General features: G+C 40.9%; 1 protein-coding gene across 1 annotated transcript in view; it reads right to left on the minus strand.

Moving 5' to 3' along the window:
* Positions 1 to 7,105: 7,105 nt before the first annotated feature.
* The window catches only part of DENND3 (DENN domain containing 3), a 34,888-nt gene continuing 17,978 nt past the window's right edge, over positions 7,106 to 24,015 (minus strand). Inside the window, exons 10-23 of the mRNA XM_072330066.1 lie at positions 23,574 to 23,670; positions 21,563 to 21,666; positions 21,056 to 21,237; positions 19,918 to 20,439; positions 18,599 to 18,861; positions 17,754 to 17,924; positions 16,619 to 16,748; positions 16,105 to 16,212; positions 14,612 to 14,751; positions 13,243 to 13,403; positions 11,644 to 11,777; positions 10,500 to 10,615; positions 10,233 to 10,370; positions 7,106 to 8,577 (exon numbers count right to left, since the gene is read on the minus strand). Coding sequence (XP_072186167.1) covers positions 8,377 to 8,577; positions 10,233 to 10,370; positions 10,500 to 10,615; positions 11,644 to 11,777; positions 13,243 to 13,403; positions 14,612 to 14,751; positions 16,105 to 16,212; positions 16,619 to 16,748; positions 17,754 to 17,924; positions 18,599 to 18,861; positions 19,918 to 20,439; positions 21,056 to 21,237; positions 21,563 to 21,666; positions 23,574 to 23,670 — 2,467 coding nt within the window. The 3' untranslated portion in view covers positions 7,106 to 8,376. The remainder of the gene's footprint in view (positions 8,578 to 10,232; positions 10,371 to 10,499; positions 10,616 to 11,643; positions 11,778 to 13,242; positions 13,404 to 14,611; positions 14,752 to 16,104; positions 16,213 to 16,618; positions 16,749 to 17,753; positions 17,925 to 18,598; positions 18,862 to 19,917; positions 20,440 to 21,055; positions 21,238 to 21,562; positions 21,667 to 23,573; positions 23,671 to 24,015) is intronic.

Here is a 24,015-nt window from a genome sequence, read left to right on the forward strand (position 1 = left end):
CAGGGGAATAGTACTACTGAAGAACGCGAGACCTTATCGAAGAAAGCAGTTGTGAGAAATACTTTAAGTGAACTTCCGCCTTGAATCTTTATCATCTCAGTTACATTTTAATATATTCTGGTGGTATTCATATATATAGAAGGGATGCGTGTTGTATTTCACCCTATAACTGGCATTCGTGTAAAATACATGCTGAGTTAGTTGGACATTTTAAAGTGGCTTTACTATTTTATTTTTAAAGCTTCTTGAAGATCCTGCTTTTGTTTAAATGGACACTGTCAAGTACTCCTTATGTGAACCTTATTTCTTGCAAGGTTCTGCTACGCTTTTTATAGCTCTTCTTCTCGCTGCCAGCCTTACCTATTTCCCCACCACTCACGAGTTCCATTGATGGTGAATGTAGCTTCCAACCACCGCTGCTCTGCACAGCACCTTTGTAAGCCAAGGTTTCTTTCACAGCACAGTCAAGCTCACCAAGGTCCAGCTGCAAGGAGGGAGGAGATGCTGAAGTTCCCTCTTGCAGGCCGATGTTGCATGCGTTTATTCAGTTTTCTATGTCGTGGCAAGCAGAGAGGAGGGAGAATGACATTTCAGGCCTAGAGAGTTTCAGTCAAAGGCAGAGAAGGTCCAGTTTGTCCCAGCCTCGTTTCTAGGAACTGACATTAAAATCCAGATCCGGGATTGTTTATGGCATTGTTTAGTGTGTTTGTAACACATCAGTACGCGCACTGCTTTGTAGCAGGAAGCTCTATTTCACTGCCCTACAAAACCGAAGGAAATAATTATCCATTGTAAACACACCCGAAGCATTTGTAGTATTGCCAGAAGAATTAACTTCGGGCAGCCCCTGCCAAAGCATCTCCTCCTGTCCCTCGGCCAGGCTGTGAAAGCACCGCGCTCGCTTCCCCTGCGCTCGCCAGGGATCGTCTGTGACAGCTGTTGATGCAACACTTTCTCTTGAGTTTGAGAACTTTCCTTTTGACCCCGGCACTTCTCAGGGTGGAGCGGGCACTCATTTATTTCTCAATGCATCCCTCACCCTTTGATACAGAACCTGTTTTTTGTCACAGCGTAAATTAGCATGGCTTTACGTCTTTATTGCAGAAGAGAGCATTGAAGGGGCTTTACTTAATTCCTGATGATAGCAAGCATTATTGTTGCTTGCCAGTATCATTGTTGCTTGCAGTACTGTACAGTCCAACCTATCCTGCATGCTCCATCTCGTAGGACCTTTGCTGCAGTAGGTTTGTGGTTTCCTGGTTCCGCTCCAAGTTGCTCTATACTGTAAACAACTTTTTGCTGCAGTCTTGGGTGGCGTGCAACGCCCTTACTTGAGGCACTGTTAGAGCTCAGATTGCTGAGTGTTTCACTAGGACCCTGCGGTCGGCAAGCTGCACATCCTCAAGTATTTCACATGAAAGCAGAGGAGCTCAAACTGCACCGCTCGGAAGGGCGCAGTGGGGATTGTGCACCATCGGGTGACCACAAGAGCCTCGTTGGGCTCAAACTGTTTGTGGCTGGCAATTACAGATTCCATAAGCAATAATTCCTTAGGAATGTTTCCCTTCCTGCTGGTTAGATGACTTTCATAGAGATTTATGACCCAAACAGGCTTTTTGTAACACGAATCTGGTTATGTTGGCTAGCGCTGGCAGTAAGCAGTTATGGTAAGATAGGGGTTCATCATCAGGAGGGAGAAAGCCAGTACGTCCAGCAGAGGTTAGTGCTCCTTGAAACAGTGTCCTTTTCCCCTTTCGTTTGGAGCCCTTCTTGCAGTTTGAAATAATCCCTGCTCAGAAGGGAGCTGGCATTTACCCTCCCAGCTTCATGAGTGCAACTGCAGAGCCCGTGGTGAGTGGGGCTGAGCCTTCCTCATCCCTTTCCCACCTCATCCAAATCCCCTGAGCACCTGAATGACAGCAGCACCAGTAACGATTATTGCCAGATACCTCAATAAAGCCTCAGTTCCAACGTTAAAAACGCATCTGCCCAACCTGTGCTGAGCTTGGCCTTCATCACCCTTATCACCATCACAGAAGGCAGGCTTTTCACAGCTGTGGTCCATCTCTTTGCAGCAATGTGGGCTGAGGTCACACCTCCCAGTAAAGAAGGTGGAGAAAGTTGTGGTTGATACCTGGGAAAGCTTCCTCCACGCTGGGCAGGCAGGCAGCCACGTCGCAGGGGGCAGCGGTGTTGGTGGTCACTCCTCTTTTCAGTAGTTTTCTCTAAGTGAGAAGCTGGCTTGCCAGCCACACTGCGGTTCAGTCTCTGCAATGAATTCTAGTTCAATCACTGAGAGTTTTTTTAGGTGTGAGTGTGTGTGTGTGTGTGTGTCTGTGTGTATATAGCTTCATATACACACTGTTCGGGCCAAAATACCATTGGTGGTTGTGTGCTCTTTGTCACTGTACTCGACAATGTTTTCAACTGAGTTCTTCCAGGTTCTCCCTCATCCTTGTCTGATGCAAGACGAGCTCAGCTATAAATATATATCCTATTTAAATGAGTAAGTGAACTCCTGCATGATATTCCAAGCACATGTAGCAGCTTCGGCATCTGAAGTATCTGTTGTGAAAGAGAAGTTGGTTTTATTTGCAGCTGTTTTGTTCTTGCTTCCTTTTAATAGGCCAAATAAATGTAACGAACACCAAATGTTGCACAGAAATGTTATGAATGACTGTGTAGAAGAGATACCAAATTGTATTTTTCTTTGCGGAAACTTTATGGTTAACAGAGAGTCCTCTAGCTGTTATTCTTAAACGACAAAGCTGAACATTCGTGAAGTGCGTTGAAAATGGTCATTTTTAAGACGTGATGCTACCCAAAGTTTTCTGTTTCTCATGTTGCATCCAGAAAAAGTGGCTCCCAGGGGAAAGCTGCAGGAGCTCAGCTACCAACCGCTGTTTGACTTTAGAGGCTCAGCAGGCTGGGCAGTTCGGAAACTACATTAGATAACTTTCTGAAGGCTCAGTTGTCCTTCTGTAACGTGGCTTCATTCTGCACGAGCAGCAGGGTCTGCTTGTTCACGTATTCAGTTTCTTATGTGATTGCAATTGGATTTCCAAGGGTTGGTCTGCATTTGACTTCTTCTCCCTGTCCTTCAGCCTTGCTGTTCCTCAACCTGGAGAGGGGCCTGACATAGATGAAAATTATGGCTGTTTATTGGCAAATGTTTTCCCTCAAGATGAACCAAAACCAAACAGTTTCTTCTCAAACTGAAAGGCTTTTGCTGTGTTTGAGGCCTGCTAAAGCTTTACAGGAAGGCGATGATACAGCCTCAGTTCAGCATTCTCTGACATGTTGTCCTTAAACTCTGGAGTTGTGGGTAGAGCTCTGTAAGCAAAGCCTTCCTTGGGCAAATCACCCTCTTAACCTGCACCTGTTCTCTACTCAGCAGTAACCAAATTGTAGTAAACAGCCCCCAAACCAGAAAGACTTCACTATTAACAGATTGGCAGTTCTCAACTATTACTCTTTATTCTGATGTAACATGAACACTAAGCCCTTTCGGTAGCCAAATGACCAGCTTATTTTAAATGCCTCATATTAAGAGAAAGCTGCATAAAGGCATCTCATAGCAGAAAAAAATAAAATAAAGAAGAAGAATATTTAGTTCCTGTGTGAACTGGCCGTACGACAACTACTTTTTTATCAACTTATTAAGTTGGGGCACTATAATAGCTCTTGCTGAGTTTAGCAATGTTTATAAGCATGTGTTAAACACATAACGTTAAGTTTTATGAGGAAAAAGGGATAAAGAAAAGTAACGTCACAGATGAATGTTTGAGTGCGTAGACGGCATAACGTATGTATGTTTTTTATTTCCACACTGTTGAGCTTATTTTCTGTTTTTAAGGTTAAAACAAGAAGTTGTTGCATGAGAACTGTTTTATTGTGTTCTGCACTTTCTGTTCTTTTTGTATAATCTTGATTTATTTTTTTTTTCCCCATTTTATGCATAGAAAACAAAATCAATTTAGAAATATTCTACTCCACGAGACATTGTGTTTCAATCCGTTGTTCTGAAGTTCAATCTTAATAAACATTTCAGTAAGAGTTTGTGGTTTGCATTCCTGTGTTGTTTGTATAGGGAGCTTGGGTGGAGGCATTTAGTGTCAGCTCCATCACTTGGAACATTTGGGTATACCTGGGGAGGGAATACAGGCAAGAAGAGCAAACTGCTGTAGCCCAGGATGGGAGTTTAGAGGGTTTTCCCTTTGAGGCTCACCCCTCTTTTACAAGCCCATCAGCCTCTTCCTGCTCTCCTGTTTCCACAGTGTGACACCCTTGTGCAGCAGAGGGCTTAGGAGAGTTTCTGGAGGAAACAGGGTCATTTGAGACCAACCATGAGTGACTTTCCTAATAAACCCATTCACAAACTGGTTAACCACTCACACACTGCAGGTGATGAGAGGAGAAAGCAAAAGGGGACACCTGTACCAGATTACCCTCGCCAGCTGCCTGGTTAAACTTAGAGTATGAAGAGATCTGTTTTATTAGTTGAATTTCCAGTGATTTACTTGATGGATTTTGTCTGCAACTTCTCTTAAGGCAGTTTGTCAGGCCCTGTAGCATCAGCTCAGAGAAATCAATGCCCACGCAGCATTTGGTTCATCCAATGTACCAGCTCTATGCACCACACCAAAGGAAAGGGACGATGGGAAACCTCACTGCATCCTTTTCAGTAACAGGGCAGGATGGCTCCAGAGAAGAGCAAAGGGAAGCAGAAACCTTTGGATCTAAGGAAGGGAAAAGCAAACTACTGTTGCACCAACCCCAAGTGGGAGGTCAGTCCCTGCATCCCTTGGGTTCTCCACAACCCCCCCCACACCCAACTTTCCCATATGGAAGGATGGGTGGCAACACAGTCCCCACATCCACCACCAGTCTGCAGTGCTTGATGGAGAGGTAACACCATTTGCCAAGGAAGAAACACAGATTTAAGAACCCCATGCAACAGGTTAGGGTGCTCAAGCAGCAAGGGGATATCCCAAGGTGATAAGGACACATAAAGAGAGGAGGGAACTCAGGACATCAAAAACAGGCAGGGGGCATCCATCCCACAGGGAAACACTCCCTGAGGGGCTTCAGTGATGAAAGGAGCATCAGGACAGGAGAAAATGAACCAAATCCAAAGGTGATGGGCAGTGGGGAAAACCAGGTGGGCAATCCTTCAGCATATATGCAGCATCATCTACTTAGTCCTCAGTCCCTAAATGGAATCTGACCCAATCACAGACAAGAACTGCACTAAAGCCATACAGCAAGTGATAACCAGCACATGTGCTGCACCCTGGAGCAGTCATGAGGGGAGTGCTGGGAAGGTTCTTCAGGCAACCATGGGAACATTGTGGCTGAAACAATACAGAGTGACAAAGGCAAGTCAAGTCACAGCAGCAGTGCTAAGATGGGTTTCTGCTTTTCTCCCCTGATCAAAAGGCTGAGGTCATTCAGTATTGATGAAGAAAGAAGCCTATCCCTACAGCAGTCCTAAAGCAGCCCACGACTACAGGCTGAAAGGCAAAAGAAGTAGTTTCCTACCTCACTGCACAGCCCACGCGGGAGATTACAGGCAGAACACAACAGCCAGACTTTCCAAGCAGCTCCTACCTCCGCGATTCATGCAGGCTATTTCTAGAAGCAAACACTGCCACCCCTCGGCCTGAAAGATCAACAGCAGAAAGGAGTCGAACAAAAATTAACCTTGAACTGAAGCTGGCCTCCATGAAGCAGTACTTCAAAAAAGCAGAAAAGGAAGGAATGGCAGCACAGGGGAACTTGGGGGGGGTTGACATTACAGCTGACCAGTACCAACAGCAGCTCAGCAGCTGGGCAAGAGAGCTCAGAGCGCAGCATCTCTTGCAAAGGTGGCTTCCTAAAGCTTGGAAGGTCATTATCCCCACTCTTATCTTACAAAACCCAACCACTGAAGCAGTAGCGTTTATAAGGTCACCATCTGCAGGAGTCCTTGCTAAGTGCCAACACAGTGTTACATCATGAACACAACTACCAGGTGTTCTCACCTCAAACAGCTGACTGCAAGCTGATAAGAGAGACAGACAAAACACATAAATGAAAAGGCAGCATCCATCAACAGGATTAGTTTGTGGTGCTCACCAGCAGCTTAACTTGCCAGACTCTTAGTAGGCAGTATGGCAGAGAACAGCTCTGAGGGTATCTGGGGTCTGAGAATCCCACCCCCTGTGCCTCCTCCCCTACCAAGAGGCCCACCAAACTGCAGGAAAAGAACAAGTGGACTGAAAACTGAGCTAAACCCCAAAGCCCTATTCCTGCAGGTTCACTGTCATGTCTGCAACATGGGAGCGAAGCAGAAATAGTTAAGTATAACATACCTGAGCTTTGTCATCACATGAGGAGAGGCAAAACAACACAGCACTGTGCCCCAAATCAGTCATACTTGTATCACTGCTACTCCTGCCCTTAGGGATGACTGCTGAAGGATCTGTGTCCCACCTGGTTTTATCAGCTGTGGTTAAACTGCACTGCTATACACTTGTGTTCACCAGCCATAGCAACAGATGGTATTAAAGAAAGCAGCATTCTGAAAAGGAGCCATCTAATCAATAAATTATGTTGCTATTCAATAAAAAAAAAACATCATACGCTTTCTAGAAGAGTTCAAGCATAAAAATGGCATTTTCTAGTTTTGTCATCTGACATTTACACAAGCAGGGTACCAGCAGAGACAGCAAAGCAAGGTCCAAGGAGTCTAGCAGGAATCAGACAGGCACTGGCAAACAGGCTGCAGTAGCTGGGTACGTCTTTGCAATAGCTGACATTTCCTCAGCAGTTCAGCTCCCGTGTGTCTCTGCAGAGAGAACATAATTACTTTCACCTACCACCAGCAGCCAGACAGCTGCCTGGGGAGGAAATAAGGAGTCTGGAAGTTACAGATCAGGGGCTCAAGAAGGAGGACATGAGCAGCAGAAGCTGCTTTTAGAAAGGAGAACGTGCAGAGATAAACACAGACATTTATTCTCCTTAGCACAAAGAGGTGATGCAAGTCAGTGCAAAGAAAACCAAATCATAGTTCTTGTATTGTGCACTACGTTACATAGGAAAAAGGAACAAAGAAAGGCCAGAGTATCAATATAGTGTTTAATATTCTTAATTGAAAAAAATACTAAAAGAGGTCAAATTACAATTACCGTCACATAAAACCTTTCATCAGTACACTGAAAGACGTGAAGCATTAGATGCAGTGTACTTCCAGCAGCTTCCATTTCTATCAGGCCTACAGTTTCAGTTTATATTTGTTAAAAAAGTAGCAGCCCAGTTGTTCCTTTTGTTTGTAATAACTTAAATATTGCGTTCCGCTTTACTATTTTGCAAAGATCCGTTGTTTTGCTCGTAGATGATTTAGTTAACAGTAGAAAAAAGTATGTTAGGAAGTGACTGGGAAATGCTGCCTGAAAGAACCTCTTAGACGGCAATTTGATGATGCCTACCTTCAGTAGTTAAGGCACAGCTTGGTGACTTTAAAGGCTCTATATTAAATGTCAGCAGTTCCTCCGGTTACAGAAATGGTGGCTGGAAGGAGGACCAGCAAAGACTTGCACAGTCAATAAAAGGTTGCTTCCAAAAGGAAATGTAATACATATAGGAGTTAAAAGGATTTCAGATGGGGAAAGAAATGTCAGTTTCATAAATGCCAAGTGCTGTGCATTGTTTTTTTAGGAGAACAACATTTCAGAACAGTTACTGACAATATCCAAGTATCCTGTTTTAGCAGCAGGACATTTCCAGTGCTATCAAGAAGAGTCTGCCTGCATCTACCTTTTAAATAATACAGCACCATAAATATATACATACAGTGATAATGGGCAGTCTTCCCAGCTAATTCTAGCTGCTAGTTCAGAAAGATAAATACTCAGCATTTACATTAACCCAGTGAATCAAACAAATCCATTGGGGTGTTTTGTTTTTGGTTTGGTTCTGGGATTTGTTGATTGTTTGATTTCAGTGTACTTTTCCAGCTATTATATGCAATGCTGAGACAGAGCTCCAGTGGAATTACCCAGCCTATCCTCAGCAGCTTCAGCTGATTTAATGCAGCCTGCATAACAGACCCGGCCTGTAACTCTGATCCTTCACAACAAAATATGGTTAAGTTTAAAGCCAGCAATCCCTCCTATTCACATTTCCCTTTCTTTATCAAACATGCAGGTGCAATACAAGGTGCAAGGAGAGATTCATTTCGAAGCTGATTTTCAGCAACAATGTAGCTACCTGAAAATAGCTCAATAAATACAAAAATAACACTGTCAGGTGGCTGAAACAGAAGCAAAATGCTGGAGTAACCAAGGCCTGAGGTCTTTTTTCCAGTACAGGTAGACATGTTTTGAATCACTTCAACTATTCAACTTTCCAAATGGCAATTTTCCCTTCTTCCTTTCCAGCACCACTGAGGACATATCTGTCCTCTGCAGAGCAAAGAGCCTTTACTGTATCAGCGTGACCAAACAACTCTTTCTCCACAGTCTTCTTCTCAGCACTGATCACGTAGATCTTCCCTTTAATTTTGCCTTGCGATGTTCCACTGCTGCCAACCCACATCTGGAAGAAAAACAAAACAATCCTTTTTTGATTCATGAAGTTTTAAGAGACAGTTGAGATGGGGCTTTCCTTTGCTAAGCTGGAAAATGGCAATGAGTGAGGATTTCCTATGCATGCATTCGTTGGAGTAAATGGCTTCCGCTCCACACAAGGAAGTTCTGAAGAGGATCTCTGGGGAAAAGAAAATAGTCAGACTGTTGTGCCTGAGCTCCATCCATGGAAAGAGAGCAAAAGTCATAACAGAGAAAAAAAAATCACCCGGTACATGAAGAAACACTATCAGCAGAAAGGGAAACCGCCTCGGTGACTGGCAGAGCTGCAGAAGGGGGTTAATGCCCATGCAGACATGGAACACAAGGGTTCTGACTCACAGAATCATAGAATAGCTTGGGTTGGAAGCGACCCCAAGGATCATTAAGTTACAACACCCCTGCCATAAAGGCAGAGCTGGTACTAGACCAGGTAGCCCAGGGCCCCATCCAAAAGCCCTCAGCTTGCCTCAGGTTCCACAGACACAGTGCAGACAGAAGATGTCGCTTAATCACTGTACAAAAACCACAGCCTGCCCTTGTCTTGGGTGCTCATCTGACTAGTCCCAGTCACACACTGCAAGGACATAGAGAAGATTCAGAGAAAAAGAACTAAAACCATCAATGGAAAGGAGCAGCAGTCATAAATGAAGATAAAAATAAAAATTAAAAAGGCTGGGTTTGTGCATTTCCCCTACACAGCATTGCTACTGCCACCATAAGACACAGTGCACGGTCAGAGGCACCTGATCTGGCCTGGTAGAAGAGAGTTGTGGTCTTCACATGGATTGTTTTGTATGAGGTAATCCAGGCTCCCAGAGGCATGTGGGTAAGAGGAATATGTGATAATGTAGTAATGTGATATTCAAGGTGTAATGTGAGAAGGCTACGGGAAACCTCATGATTTCTCCTATGTCACACACCCAGGCAGCACCGTGAGTGCGAGGAAGCCAGCTGCCTTAAATAAGAGTTAAACATACCCAGCTCTGCTTGGGGAAATGCTGTATCTAAAGCTCTTTTTCTTGGATATATATCAGCTATTTACTTATCAGTTAACCATAAGCACATCCATGTGGTGTCACAACTACAGTCATTTGCACAGCTACTGATACTACCCAGAAACAGGTACACAGCTGGAGGCCAAAAATGACAGCCACTCAAGATAGCTAGGTAGGAAACGTTGGCCCTTTTGTCTCTGTTCAGCTAGGCATGCAGTATCTAAACAAGAAAAAGGTCATCTATGAAAACAGACAAACAATAAATGCCAATTAGCATGCCTATTAACCTTTTCCAAGCTTTAGTCTTGGGAGCCCTGAGATTAAATATCAAGGGACTTAAACTTTCAGCTTCTACCATTCCCTGAAAATGTCAATGACTAATAAAAGTCACCAGGCATTTAATTACTTGTGAGGTTTTTTTTTTTGGCCTGACATGCATTTTGGGGTACAGTCACAGCAGCCAGCTGTGGTGGGCTATGATTTAAAAGAAAAAGCAATGTTTCATACTAATACATTGGCAAACAGTCCGCAAGGAAGCTAACTAGTGGAAGCCTGCAAGAGCTGTAAACAAACAAAGCTTTAGTAAAGAACTCTACAACAAATGAAAATCAGTCCAAGTGTCTCTCACCTGATTTTTTACTTGTATCATGCAGGTAATCTCTGAGCAATCTTGAAGATGAATTTTTTGAGGTGTGCTTGAAAAGTCTCTGGTGTTCCAAATATACAGGTCACTGCTCCCCGAGTAAGATGCCCACACTTCATTTCTCTGAAGCACAGAAAGTTACGTTTATCCTTAGCACTGCTGACAGCAAGCATATTGCAATAAGTAACTACATAGTTGCTGGCATGCCACAACCGCTTTCTTCACACCATATTAGCAGTTCACATGTATTACCTCAGGAAAGAGCTGGAAGCAGAGGAAATATGAACACACATCCTTCAGGTGATGCTCAATTTTCATTTGTAGTCGAAATTCGTAAGTTGACATTACAAATATGCAACTTCCAGTACCTTCAATATTAGATAAAGTGTTATTAGCAGAAGTACCAACTCCTGACACATCCATAAGCCCAAAACTGGCAAAATAAAATAGATGCATCTAGCAGCTGTCTTAGTTCTCAATCAACAGTGACATCTTAGAGCCTCTTCCTGTTTTTTATAGTATCTATTTCTTACTTCTGTTTTCCCCAAATGCTGGTTACTATTTTGCAGTACAAACACCTATTAAAGTCCAAAACTAATGCAAAAAGGGATTCCTTTACATTAGGAGATCCCACAGTTAGGTTCCCTAGTACACAGTTCTTCTCATCTACAGAACTGAGATGAAGTGTTTGTGCTGCAAAGTTAACAGGGCTGAATCTTTATCCCACCAAAGCATTGCTGCTACTTGCTGCATCAGTTCCCAAAGACTGCACCTGCTGTTCTGTCTCACCTGTTGTTCTGTTAAAGAATGCTTAGATGCAGGCTCCTGAGCATGGCAGTACTTACTATCAGTGCAGTCTTGAGCCCATCACCATTTATGAAATGACTTCAAGTAATTTATTAAATGACTTCAAGTGTAAAGATGTTTAACAAAAATGCTGTCTTTATTCATCTAGACTCCTGCAGAAGCGATAGCAAGTTCTAAACGTGCCCAAAAAGGCAGGTTTGAGGATTACCAACTCAGATCAATACCATACCATCAAAATTAAGAAGTCAGAATATCAAAAGCAACTTGCAAACATTTACCCCCTTTAGACTTCAAAAGAACTTTCTCAAAGCTTTCCATTTCAATCCACACGTATTGCCAGGGGAGGTCAGGCAAACAGTGTAGCCAGAGGTCACATCCTGTAGCAGAGGCAATACTCTCAAGGAGAGACTCAAGCTAGCTAATTACATAAGAGTTTTGGAGGCCTCACTTACAGAAGGCTGCATTAACATACCAAGAGGAAATTGAGGGTGAAACGTCACGAATGCAAAGTCAGAGTGTGAGTTTAATTTATTGGTCTGCCTTATAAGACAGTGTTTTTATTTTTTTACTTATTGAGGAATTAACTTACCGCACCACAGCTGGTCATTGTGAAGCTTAATAGAAGTTAGGTTCTGGCAGGGCAGCTGAAAAGCACGGTTAACTTTCAGAGTGCTGATGTTCCAAGCAATCACTGTTCCATCTAGGCTGCTAGAGTACGCTTCACTGTTGATATAGATGAAAGATTAAAAATAGTACATCGTTCATCCACATTCAGAACAAAATTCATATGGAGGAACTTGCAAAAATCACAAGTTTTGCACTAAGCCAAATCCCAAGTGGATTGAAGGCCAGGTACCATCATTTTAACAGTAAGCATTTAGCCATACTCAGCTATTTCAGTGACTGTAGTCTTGAACAGATGAGAGCACACTCATTCTTGTGCCCAACAAAATGCTTGAGGAAAGACCTACATTTTTCCTTCCCTCACTGCATTCTACATTGCTGGTTCTAAACAGTTGCATTTTGCTCATCACAACTGGCGTGGGTCCTGTTTTGGGGTGTCCAATTCTATTATTTTAGTCTAAGTACATTTAAGCAGCCAACAGCAACTTCTGAGTTACAGTCAAGCATCCATTGTCTCCTATTGGAACTAATGCGTTCTGGCACAGATACATTTTTCTTTGTCTAAGATTATAGTCTAAAGACACTGGCAGCACTGCAGGCTAATTCAGACCTCTAAGTGAACTAGAGCACAGATTACATCATGGTTGAGGAGTTAAACACAACAAAAACATCCTCTATAATTTTCCTGAACACTGTTGCCTTTTCGATTTTCCCTTCTCCTCTCAAGGCAGGATGAAATCATCTCAAAATCTTTCTTTGCTACTGCATCTAAGAAAACAAATCCTGCAATACCTTTGACATTTATTTTCTTCAGAGAACACCTTTTCCAGGACGTCCTAATGACACCAAAGCAAACTGCCCCTCAAAACCCCATGCTGCCTGCTGCAGCACCAGGAGAACTGAGGCTTGTCTCTGGTCTGTCACAGAAAGTTACCTGGTAACACCCTTCAGTTACACCCTTCCCAATGCTACCAAAAGATTAAAAGCATTTTCTCTGAACAAAACAAGGAACGTACTATTTCCTTTAAAGACATGCAGGATAAACTCCAAAGCATGTTGTAAAAATCTGGTCAATGAAGCACTCAAAGCAAAAATGAAATAGTCTTTAAACTGCATCTCTACTATTTGTAGAGCTGGATGCCACCAACTCCCAGCTGCTCTACTTCTTGCCTGTTCCAAAGTACATAATGATTTTTCATTAGAAAGGAAATACTTAGTTTACAATACACGATATGGAAGCTACAATACCAGGCAAAGTGAAGTCTGACCATAGCAGGATGAGGCATGTCAGTCACAGGTTTCCTACGCAAGTTGGGTACACATTAACTTTTTGGTTTTACTTCAGTCAAATAATTCAAGACCCACAATGCATCACTGGGATCTTTATCTGGTCCTTCGCTAACTGCAGGGTAAGTTTCCCAAGCTGGTGAATACTGTTCAAGTTACATAACATGGCTTTCTATTTAACCACAGAAAGATTCTCTTTAACACTCATGACTCTTCCAGTCTCTGACATTTTCTTGTAGATGCATTTTTAAGAAGAAAACATTGTGATTAAAAATACCTGGGTATTCCATTCTTCTTCTCCACAACTATGTCAGTAATATCAGAACGGTGATCATTTAGTTGCTTATTACAAGACATACTGTGTGTGTTGATTATATAAATAATGGAGTCTTGAGAACCAATCCATACTTGACTCTGTTCTACCATTACCATACAGGTCTGGGGAGAAAAAAAGCAGGATTAAATACTGTTGTGAAGAAAAAAATAAATCACTTTTTAAAGTAACATAGGAAGAGGCTACGTTACGAAGTCACAGCTTTCTGGTGATTACAGTAAGGAATTAAGACTCAGCATTTCAAGTACTTATTCTTTGCTCAACTGGAGGGAGAAGGAGGACAGATTGCTTTGCTGAGTTTAGCTTTCAGTAAATAAGATTAATAATGTATCTTGGTAATTGATTCAAACTTGTGCTTCCTGGTTTAAACAAAGTAGAAGTTATAGATGGTGCCAGGGGAAACCGCAGAATTTGGTGTATTTTTGTCTTCCAGGTTGGAAGCTGTACTAACCATCTGATATAAACAACATTCCTACTTTAGCTAGAAGCGGTGCCTAGGAAAACACCAATTTCTTCCTTACTGCCTTCTGGAACATCCCTCCCAATTCCCAAACTCTTAATTTCTCGTTCCTGAGCCCCACAAGACCCAAGTTTTCCTCTTTATTATAGGTCAGCATCCAACTCTTCTCCAAGATTTCTATTTTTCCTCTACCATCAGCTTCGTCCCTCTCTTCTCAATTTTTTTCCCCCCACATTTATCCACAGAAATGTTTCTCAACTTCCACACAAGTCACCAAACAAATCCCTTTGCCGCGTGCTCTCTCTTCTGTATGTTTTCAGTTCAGGACAAAGCCTCTTACAGCCCTCCTAACGTCCTAATGACACCAAAGCAAATTCCCAGTTCAATTCAAATTCCCACAAGGAACTCCCTTTATTCTGTTGACTGAGTCTTCTTTTAGACCATTATCTGTATCATCCATGGTTTCCTTCCACACTTCTCCAGTTTCTAGCTCTTCAGCACAGATGACTTTTCAGCTATGCTTAGGGCTCTCTCTGTTTAATTTTTTGTACAGATTCTTTCCACTCAGCTGTTTCAAACCAGCTTTCCTGCCCCAAGAACCCACACCACTAGGCTAGCATGCCATCACCTCAGTCAATCCCACCACTTCCTACCATATGTTTCATTACACAACCTTTTTCCCTCAGACCTCCATTTCTCCAAGTTCACTGCAGAACAACTCAAATACCCCTCTTCAGCTTCTAAGGAATGCCTGTGTAGCCTAGCCTAGGATTCAGTGTAATTAACATTGTTGCTATCAGCAACAGAAAAACCAAGCTAAACTATAAGTCATGGTATGAGTGTCAGTCTTACCAGTTTACAGCGGCCCACTCTGAAACAGTGCTGTTGAATAGTCCAGGTAGATGCATCAAAGACTACAACTTTCCCTTCATTTAAAGCGCACCATAGTTTTGGATGAGCATTGTCAGGTCTTTCTGAAATGTCAAGATGCCCTAGAAACAAAGCAGAGAAGATGAGAGAAGAAAATAAAACACTTTTAGAGATACATGGAAAAAACATTAGTAAAGGCAGAGCAACATCCTAATGAAATGCATCTGTGTTCTGGAACTCACATCACCAGATAACAGATGTCACAGTTCACACCGAATTTATGCTCCTTATTTAAAACCTGATGGTTTAACCTCACACTTCAACATTATTCAGAGCAGAGATGATCTTCTTCACAGATAGATGAAATGTTTAGATAACTGGGATTGCAGAAAGGCTTATAAGCCCCTATGAAATAAAACTAGTGACTCCATTCCTTCCATCTGCCATCTGACTGCATCATATAGAAAAAAGCAAGCTCTATTCAAAGAAAGAAAAGTACAACCAAACCCTCCACCTCCACCACACACAGATTCCAACTTAACTGTGGAATTCACTTTATGCTTTTGTCTCAGGTTGCCCAAGTACCAGGAATTACATGTGAAATTAAGTCAGGAGATAGGTAAGGGTAACAAAGGTTGTTTATTTCTAGGATTTCTTCTTCGCTTTCTGACTAAATGCTCGTATCGAGCAGGACATACACCAAGATCTAATGAGTTCTTAGTGCCTCTGAATCAGAATCCCTGTGCAAGTCATTTCTCATAAATACGCACTAACAGCACACTTCTCACTTCCACGAAACCTGAGGCGAAAGCTTAACTTTATATTCAGGTTGAAATCTCATTAAGTGCACATATGACTGTTCTGAAAGATCAGATCCAAGACCATCCAAATTAAGCAGCTAAAATGAGACGAAGCTTTTTCCCCTGACTTATTTTCTTTTTTCCTCCAGAGCATTTTCAATTAGTGAGCTGTAAGTGTGCCTAATATCACACAGAAGATCACAGGGAAAATAATAACGCATTCTTCAGGGATGGACTTAAATCACACGGGATGAATATAAGATCATATACTATACAGTGGGAGTCACAGAAATACAGGTCTGGCTGGAATTTCTGCACTGTGGTTCCACTGAACACTCCTATACGACTCTACTCAAAATGAACAGTGGACACTAATCAGTGCTGGAACATCATTCTTCCACCCTGCTCAATAAACAAGGTAGAAGACTTAATGGCAAATTGACACATTAACATATAATTGAAGACAATTAAAATGCATAGGATGGCAAATTAAGACTGTGAAAGCTATCTTAATACATCATTGTTCTTAATTTCAATAATTTCCTGGTTTAGTATTCTATACACAACCAAGACCTGTCAGAATGTGAACAAGATCAGGCAGTCATAATGCCAGGTGTTAGGAGATAACATTTTATAGGCTAATTAAAGTTAATACAAAGAAATACATCACATTACCTGGAGTATAAAGCAAGACATCTATTGCCTGTGGAAATGTCTCACCAGCTGATGGGTTGATCTTGTGCTTTAATGTCTCTGAGGTTGTTTTGGGGATCATCATAGGCACTAAAATAGGTTTTTAACAGGTCATGAAGTGCATACTTGAGCCTGAAACAGATCTATAATCCTAACAAAAGAATAATTATGCACCACTTATTCCCATTTTTCCCCTCAAACTTTAGCTGACTGTGAAAGTCCAGGCAGTACTTAAGTAACAGAAGCATGCATACATCCAAAAAACAAACACAAGGAAAACCCACCCAACACAGAAACCTATACTGATATATCAAGATACTAACTAAGCAAAAATAAATATTTAACAAAGTACGGCAACCAAAGTGCAATAAAACTATTATCATCTTTATCTAACAGATATCTAACAGATCATCAGTTCGAAAAACAAACTAATCAGAAAAGGCTGAAACAGATGATGAAATAGCAGCAGGCTTTGTAGCGTTGTTATATGACTGACCTTCATTCTTCATCCTGTCAAAATAAGACAGCTTAGAGGCTGCATATATGGCTTTGGAGGACTGCAGTGCACCAACAACAGCATCCATCAGGAGAACATTTGTCAGTGCTTGCTGAATATATTGGGGATCCTAAAGAAAAAAAAAAAAAACAAAACCTTACTGCAGTTCACCTATTACTCATCATTCTTGCATGTCTTCATATTCAACCACTGTAATGCAAGTTAGCTTAAGCACAAGCGCTAATCAGTTGCTTACCTGGAGCATAACCCATGCTACCTGCAAGCAAACCCCACTATTACATCACTTTTCACTCCAAAGCAAGAGCATAGAGCAGAGAACCAAGAGCTACAGTTAATTCACTGCACTGAAAGAGGTACTTCAGATCTGGCACAATTTTGATTCAGGATGCACAATTTAAACTGTATGAATTGCACTGAAGACACAGCACACACAGGACAGACACCAATTTCCATCCTGGACCTATCTGCATAGTAGAGAAGTACATTGTTGTTGATCTCAGCTAAGACTGTCCGAATCCTTCCTAAAATAAAATCACCAAGATACATTTTCACTATTAAATTCATCACTCATGGAGAATTTAGTATTTCAGCTGAAAACCATGCTGATAATGTGATAATGATCCTTTCTTTTCCTCAAAGGTTTTGTGGCAGAAGAACATATCTTGCTTATCTATCTACTTATTCAAAGGATCCACAGCTACCAAGATTCCAGCATGGCAAAGAAAAAAAAAAGCTCAAACAATCCCTCTACACATTACACTTTGTAAGGGAAGTAAGGCATGGTAAGCTTCTTTTAGGATCACTGCTCTCATTTTGTAAGCTTAAGCTATGAATCTATTTCACAAAACTGGTAACTAAACAAAAAGGTCCAACTTAACAGAGAAAAAAAATACCTTATTTTTAAAGGCAGTATTTAATTGTACGTATTTAAATGTACTATTTTGCTGGTATTCTGGATGTAGTGTATTTAGAAGTAATGTCAAAAACAACAGCTTATTACTTAGCTATCACTGCTAAAAACAAGAAATTCCAAGACTGATACATGATTTACTTAGAACAGAGACAGAAAGCACATACTTCACATTTACTCAGTTGGCTGTGCCCATTTTTATACCTTGTGATCGTCTGCCATTTTCTTTCCAGCCCACATTTCTTTCACTATCAGGTACCAGAGATCACACTCAGTTTTAAGGTTAGCTTCAAATACTTGTTTTTTATATATCGTTTCAATCCTCAGAGTAGGTATTCTCAAAAGAAGGAAGGCTACAGTTGTGTTCTTAACATCCTGGAAACAAGAAAAGCAAGGAAGGTGTACCATGCAGTCACAGCTAAGATGCAGTATTAATCCTACAGGATAACTTTCTTTATTAATATTTATTAATGTTTCAGTTGTTCATATACACCACTAAGCAGAAATGGTCTACTAACAGGTTTTGTGAAAACAATAATCATTAACAGTGTCACCCAGGCTTCACTATAGAGTAGATATAGATTGGTGCTCTGACACTGCAGTCAAAAGAGTACATTTAACATTCATGTTATATTCCTATGGCTCTGCGTAACATACTTTGTGTCCTTCCGTAAATCTAGAGGTTAAGGACTCCACACCATCCTAGCACCCAGCACACATCCACTTCTTCAAGACCTCTAATCATTTGTGAGTTTCTGATTTCAGAGTCATTTATTACAGCTATTACTGAGACAGTCTGACTTTCAGCAGAACGGAACACAGCTTGTCACCCACAGGATCACAGGAGCTGGAAGGGATCACTGGAGATAATCTACTCCAACCCTCCCTGCTGCTAAAGCAGCTCCCTATGGCAAATTGTACAGGAGAGAGTCCAGGTCAGTTTTGAAAATCTCCAGAGACGAAGACTTGATAACCTCTCTGAGCAGTTTATTCCAGGGCTCTGTCACCCTCAGAGTCAAAATTATTCAAGAAAATGACTTAATGCTCACCTCTATTTCCCTGAAAGCTGCAATATGAACATAGCCAGGACGTCCTCCTTCAGTCAAAAGGAATAAGCGCTTTTGGGTCAGTGCTATTTTTCCTACACCATAGTTAGTTTTAACTGAGCAAGATAACTTGTAGACACATTCATTTTTATCCAGATGTTCTATTACTGCTGGTGGCAGATTCACCTCTTGAGCTTCTGCTTCAGTTTCTTTCCAGTAGTTGTAGAAATCTCGGAATGTTTCAGGATCAATTTGTTTCTGCTGCCCTAAAAATTTAAAAACCTGTTTAACATGAGAAATTATTATACAGATTTAAATAGAAAGATAGTTTTAAAAGATTCTGGCTTTGAAATTGCACTTCCAGCAGTAAAACAGATGAGAAGAACTAGATGAGCACTACTAAACTGAATACTTCTCCCCATGGCATTCCAGTTCTTGATTCCATGGAATGCAAATACAGGACATACTTACCAACCCGGCATAAAAGCCAGAGTTACGAGAATTAATGTAAAGACTTCAGCAACAGATATTCCAAGTACTTAATTAATTATTCTAAGAGTAAGTAAACTTGGACAGCAGAATCTCAAACAAGCTCTTGTGAGATGTATGCTACTTTTGGTATTAAAGTATGCTATTTCAACTGGTGTTGAATCTCTGTGGCCATAAAATAGAACAATGACTGCAGTAAGCTGGTACAGAAATAGAACTGAATGGTATTTTATAAAAGCACTCTTTTTAGAACTATATCACAAGATTCAGATCTCATTCACGTGAGAAGAAAGTTCCCTCAAACACAAACATAAGCTCTCTGTTTGCCACGATGGTGATTCAATTTAACCGTAGCCACTTGAATTCTGTATTTTGCTAGTTCTTTTCAACAGTCTGCCACCTCGCCCAATTACTTAGAGGTTTTATAAGATATTATCCATTAGTAATTAGGACAGTCTTACATTCACTTGACTCATCTTAGCCAAAGCAGAACTGTACACCATTAAAACACAAAATGAATAAGAACTACCCCATGAATTCAATCTGAAAAAATTTTAAGCTGTATGCTTAAATATATAAGAGGATTCTTCATCCCTTATTGCGGACACAGGTACATCCATGTACCTGTGCATACATACATATATACAACCTGTATACATTCAACCTACTCTCCACACTTAAATTAAACCAAAGCTCACATACTGAGTTGATTAATTATTAGAAGAGAAACAGCTGGAGACAAATTTCCTTTCATCCTTTTGTTCATAAAAAACAAAAATAGCTTTAAATTGTCATCATGTCAATATATCAGTAAAAACATACCCTCTACCCACCTACGGTTAAGGCATCAAACAACCGATGTATGGTGTCCGTGTCTCTGACAATCCCAGACTCCTGGATTCGCTTCACAAAATCATCCAGTTGCATGTGTGTTCTTGGCAATTCAAAGTGTTTTACGTGGTCATCTATTTTTGTCACTTCCCTTTGTTGTTCCATCACTAGGCTTATCAGCCTCTTCAGCTCAGGCTTGCGGTCAGCTTGAAAACGCTCAGAAGGAGGCAAGGTTTCCACAATTTTTCTTACAAGTTCAGTAGGGAAAATTCTTAAGTCTGTTTTATCTAGGTTCTGAAAGTCAGAAAGTGCATTTAGTAGCTTCCCTTGCATCAAGCTAATAAGTCCCCGGAGGTAGAAGTACCTTGCCAGCAATGCTGAATTATCAGGTGGTAAGGTATTTATAGCTTTGCTGAGGTGGTTGAAGAATTCTGTATAGTAGGAGTGAACACAGTGGCTCATCAGAGGAAAATGGATTTCTGGGATTTTGAATGTACTAATTGATTTAGAGGGCTTTTCCACAGCTAGAAGTGAAAAAAAAAGAAGGTACAGAAATTAGTAAAAGTGTGGATATTTTTGCAAGCAGCTGTACTATAAACAAAAAAGAATCCTATCACAGTGATTTCTTCGATTAAAATGCATAAAATTCTTTAAGATTAGAGTCATGCTGAGGACACAAACGTGTTTCTATATACAGCCTTCTTAAGGTCAGAATATTCCCCACTCCGATAATATCCTTTCTAGAGAATACATGTAATGTATCTTTATGTAATGCATCTTTATGTAATGCATAAAAACATGCAGGTAAAACTACACAGGAGTAAATCCATATCTCCAGTTTGAAAAGGACTTGCTTAGTTACACAATGATAAATCCAAGCATATGTTTAAATGCAGTGGAGAAATGGACATAAGGCCAGTGAGGACAGTAATCACATCCTTATCCTTTGTGGTACAGCAGAACCTCATGCAGAATACAGGCTGATATAACATGCAAAGAGAAGCACAGGTGGGCCCCAGCAGAAAATGACCCAGCTCACCATTTCCTTCCAGCATCTGAGACTGTTTTTGTGGTCATCATTCAATGACATCACACAGAACAGAAAAGACGCTGTATTTGTTCAGCACATTCTTCACTCACCAATTCCTGACTCTATTCTTCGAAGTGAGGATTTTCTAGTAGGGCTCTCTGGAAGTTTGATATCTTGCAGATTAGGCATACTGATTACCATACGTCTATTAATGATGTTCTGTGAATTAAGTCTTTTAGAAGCCATTTTCCCCATAGTAAGTCTTCTCGGAGTACGAAACATTAAGTTGAATCTGAAAAATAATGTAAAAATCATATAACTAGTTTTAAAGTTCTGCATATATTCATACACTAAATAACTACTTAATACTATGAAACTGCAAGAAGAAAAAAAATCAAGTTATAATCATAGTGTCAATTTACAGTTATAACAGCTGTGACTGGACACATCCATATCACTCTTTCACCGTAAGCTTAATAAAATGATCCATTAATTAGTCACAATCTTATTCGTAGGTAATCTAATCTCATACCAACACAGTCAAAAGGTCTTTTATCACTGATACTACTTATGTCTGATATAATTCAGAAGCACAATAAGCAAGGTGAAAAAATTACCTATCCTCTTCAGACTGGGTGCTCAATTCAAGTCGAGCAAAAGCATCCATCTTTCTGTTCAAACGAGCTTTAAGAAAAGAGTGAAACATGAAGGTCTCCAAAACCTGTGAGAGACAGACTGGTTAGCTGTGGATCATTTACAAGTTCGCAGCATGTTTTGAGCATTTTTATCATCTTTGAAGACATGCAACTGAAAACATTCATTTCAGTGATCACAAAACACAGAAGTACCCGACTTCAGCAACAGAACTAACTCAGCTTTTAGTCACCTTCTGCGTTTGCTTAGAGGCAAACAGTAACCTCGGACCACCTTCCAAAAGACGAAAGCAAAGCAAAAAACAAACTCCAGAGATGCTATTTTACAAACTTCTGCTTTACTTATTCTCCAGTAGATGGCACATTTTGTTTCCTGTTGTACGCACAGGAGCTGATATGCTTCAGGAACAGAGTCCTTTCTAAAGGTTTTTAAAGGTAAACAATTGAGAAAACACCAGCTGTCACTAGGCAACGCTAACACTGTCAATAATGCTAGATAGCAATAGCAATTAGTCAAGTTGAAGATCTTGGATTTTGGCTTGCTTTGTTGCAAAAGAATTCGCCTAGAACACTGTAGATGATTAGATGCAAACCTTTAAAAGACGTTAATTCTGCTTCTCAGATATACAACAGTTCAATTAACTGAAGGTTAATATTAAACTTGCTTGCACAGTTAATTAGTTTAATGTAAAAATAATAGTCTCAATTGCAAGGATGAACATTTATTTTTTTCAACCTTTGCACTTCTTAGCTAAGTACTCCAGCACTACAAGAAACTCTGGCACACATCTGCCTATTCGCAGCCTCTTTCTAACCCCAATCCTTTCTTTTTTCTGTTCTCACTTCCTTTCTCATGACTTCCCCTCCTCACCCAAAGAATCAGTGAGTCTTCCACCAAAGGCACTGAGAACTGCTCTACATCTCACAGCCTTGTGATCAAGCCACTCTCCTTTTAACAAGGAAATCACACCCATTCCATTTCCTTAAGATATATAGAGTCACTATTTTAAAAGCATACTCCTGCAACAGTTCCTCAAAGGAAAACACATCTATATTCTTCACAGACATCTCTCACTGCACACTGACAAAAACTAAATCATTTGGGAACTTCAGGGGGCCTAAGTCAGGCTTACACTAACAGCAGGATCAAGGTAGTCATGGCAGTAATGAAAAGAACTTCTACAGACAAAATCCACACATCTGGAGGGTTATATACTCCAATATTTTGTGTTAGCAGATGGGCTAGGAAAAACTAGGAGGGGATTTTAAGCCCAAGAGGCTGTAGGAGTGCCTCTGAGCCTGGCATAAGGCCATGCGCTATTCATGTCTCATTTCATGGGTTCCATAAAAGTAAGTCACAGTTAGAATACCTGGTAAATCACGTCAGCTCTATCAACACGTACCCCACATGCATCATAATGCCACAGGCCCTAAGGACACAGACCATCTGACCCTGTACACATCCTATAACCCAACATGAGCAAACTGGCACTCAGTGCCTGCAGCCTGCTTTTACTGTCGTGCATTGTGGGTAAGGGGTTCATGGCCTGAGCCAAACAGACACCATAAACTCCACGCCATGCTGCTCAGGCTTCAGATAAAGCAGGTACTTTGACTTGTGTCGCTCATTCTTCCGCTGTGCTTACAGGCATGCTGTAACTCATGCCAGATATGAACTTTAGACCAAGTTTAGGCAGGTGCATGTCCTTAAAATACAATTTAGATGTAGCTTTACTGATCATCTGCTATAGGTTAATTTTATGCTGGAGAAATGACATCTCATTTGATCTGAAATCACATATCTTGCTCTCCAAAATGATGTCTGCTATTTTATCTGTTTTTAGTAAACAACTGTGAAAGCTGGTGAGTCAATAACACTACACAGAACAAACCACGACTATCCCATTAATTTCTGACATTAATTCTTAAGTACAGATCAACAACAGAATTACAACATATTTAACACTGAACTTACTTTTCCATAAAATGGCTGGTCTCCTATTGCCCTTGTTTTCAGAAATTCTTCACTGTTAAACACTCTGTGTTCATAATTCAGGTGGTCTTTTACCTCCCTGAGGATAAAATAAGTCAAAAGATAAACACGCTTGGAGATTTGTGAGTAAACTGCCCTTCTGCAGCAGCAGCAGCCCACTAGTACTACTAGAAATATGTTACAGTATCAGAAGGCAAACAGTTTTAACAAATAAGTCTGAGTTTCTGAAACAGAGGAAAAGAGCGCAGACTCTTACATGAAGCCAGGCTACCTGCTGTGACCACCACTTCCCATCAGCAAGTTCACTTAAGAGAGTCAATTTCAAGAACCCATGGAGGGGAACCTTTATATCTAAGTTATGATCTGACTCCAGTCCTGAAATAGTATTAATACACTAAATCACAGACAAACCATTTGAAGCATT

The sequence above is a fragment of the Excalfactoria chinensis genome, chromosome 2 (genome assembly GCF_039878825.1).
Source record: "Excalfactoria chinensis isolate bCotChi1 chromosome 2, bCotChi1.hap2, whole genome shotgun sequence".
Lineage (NCBI taxonomy): Eukaryota > Metazoa > Chordata > Aves > Galliformes > Phasianidae > Excalfactoria > Excalfactoria chinensis.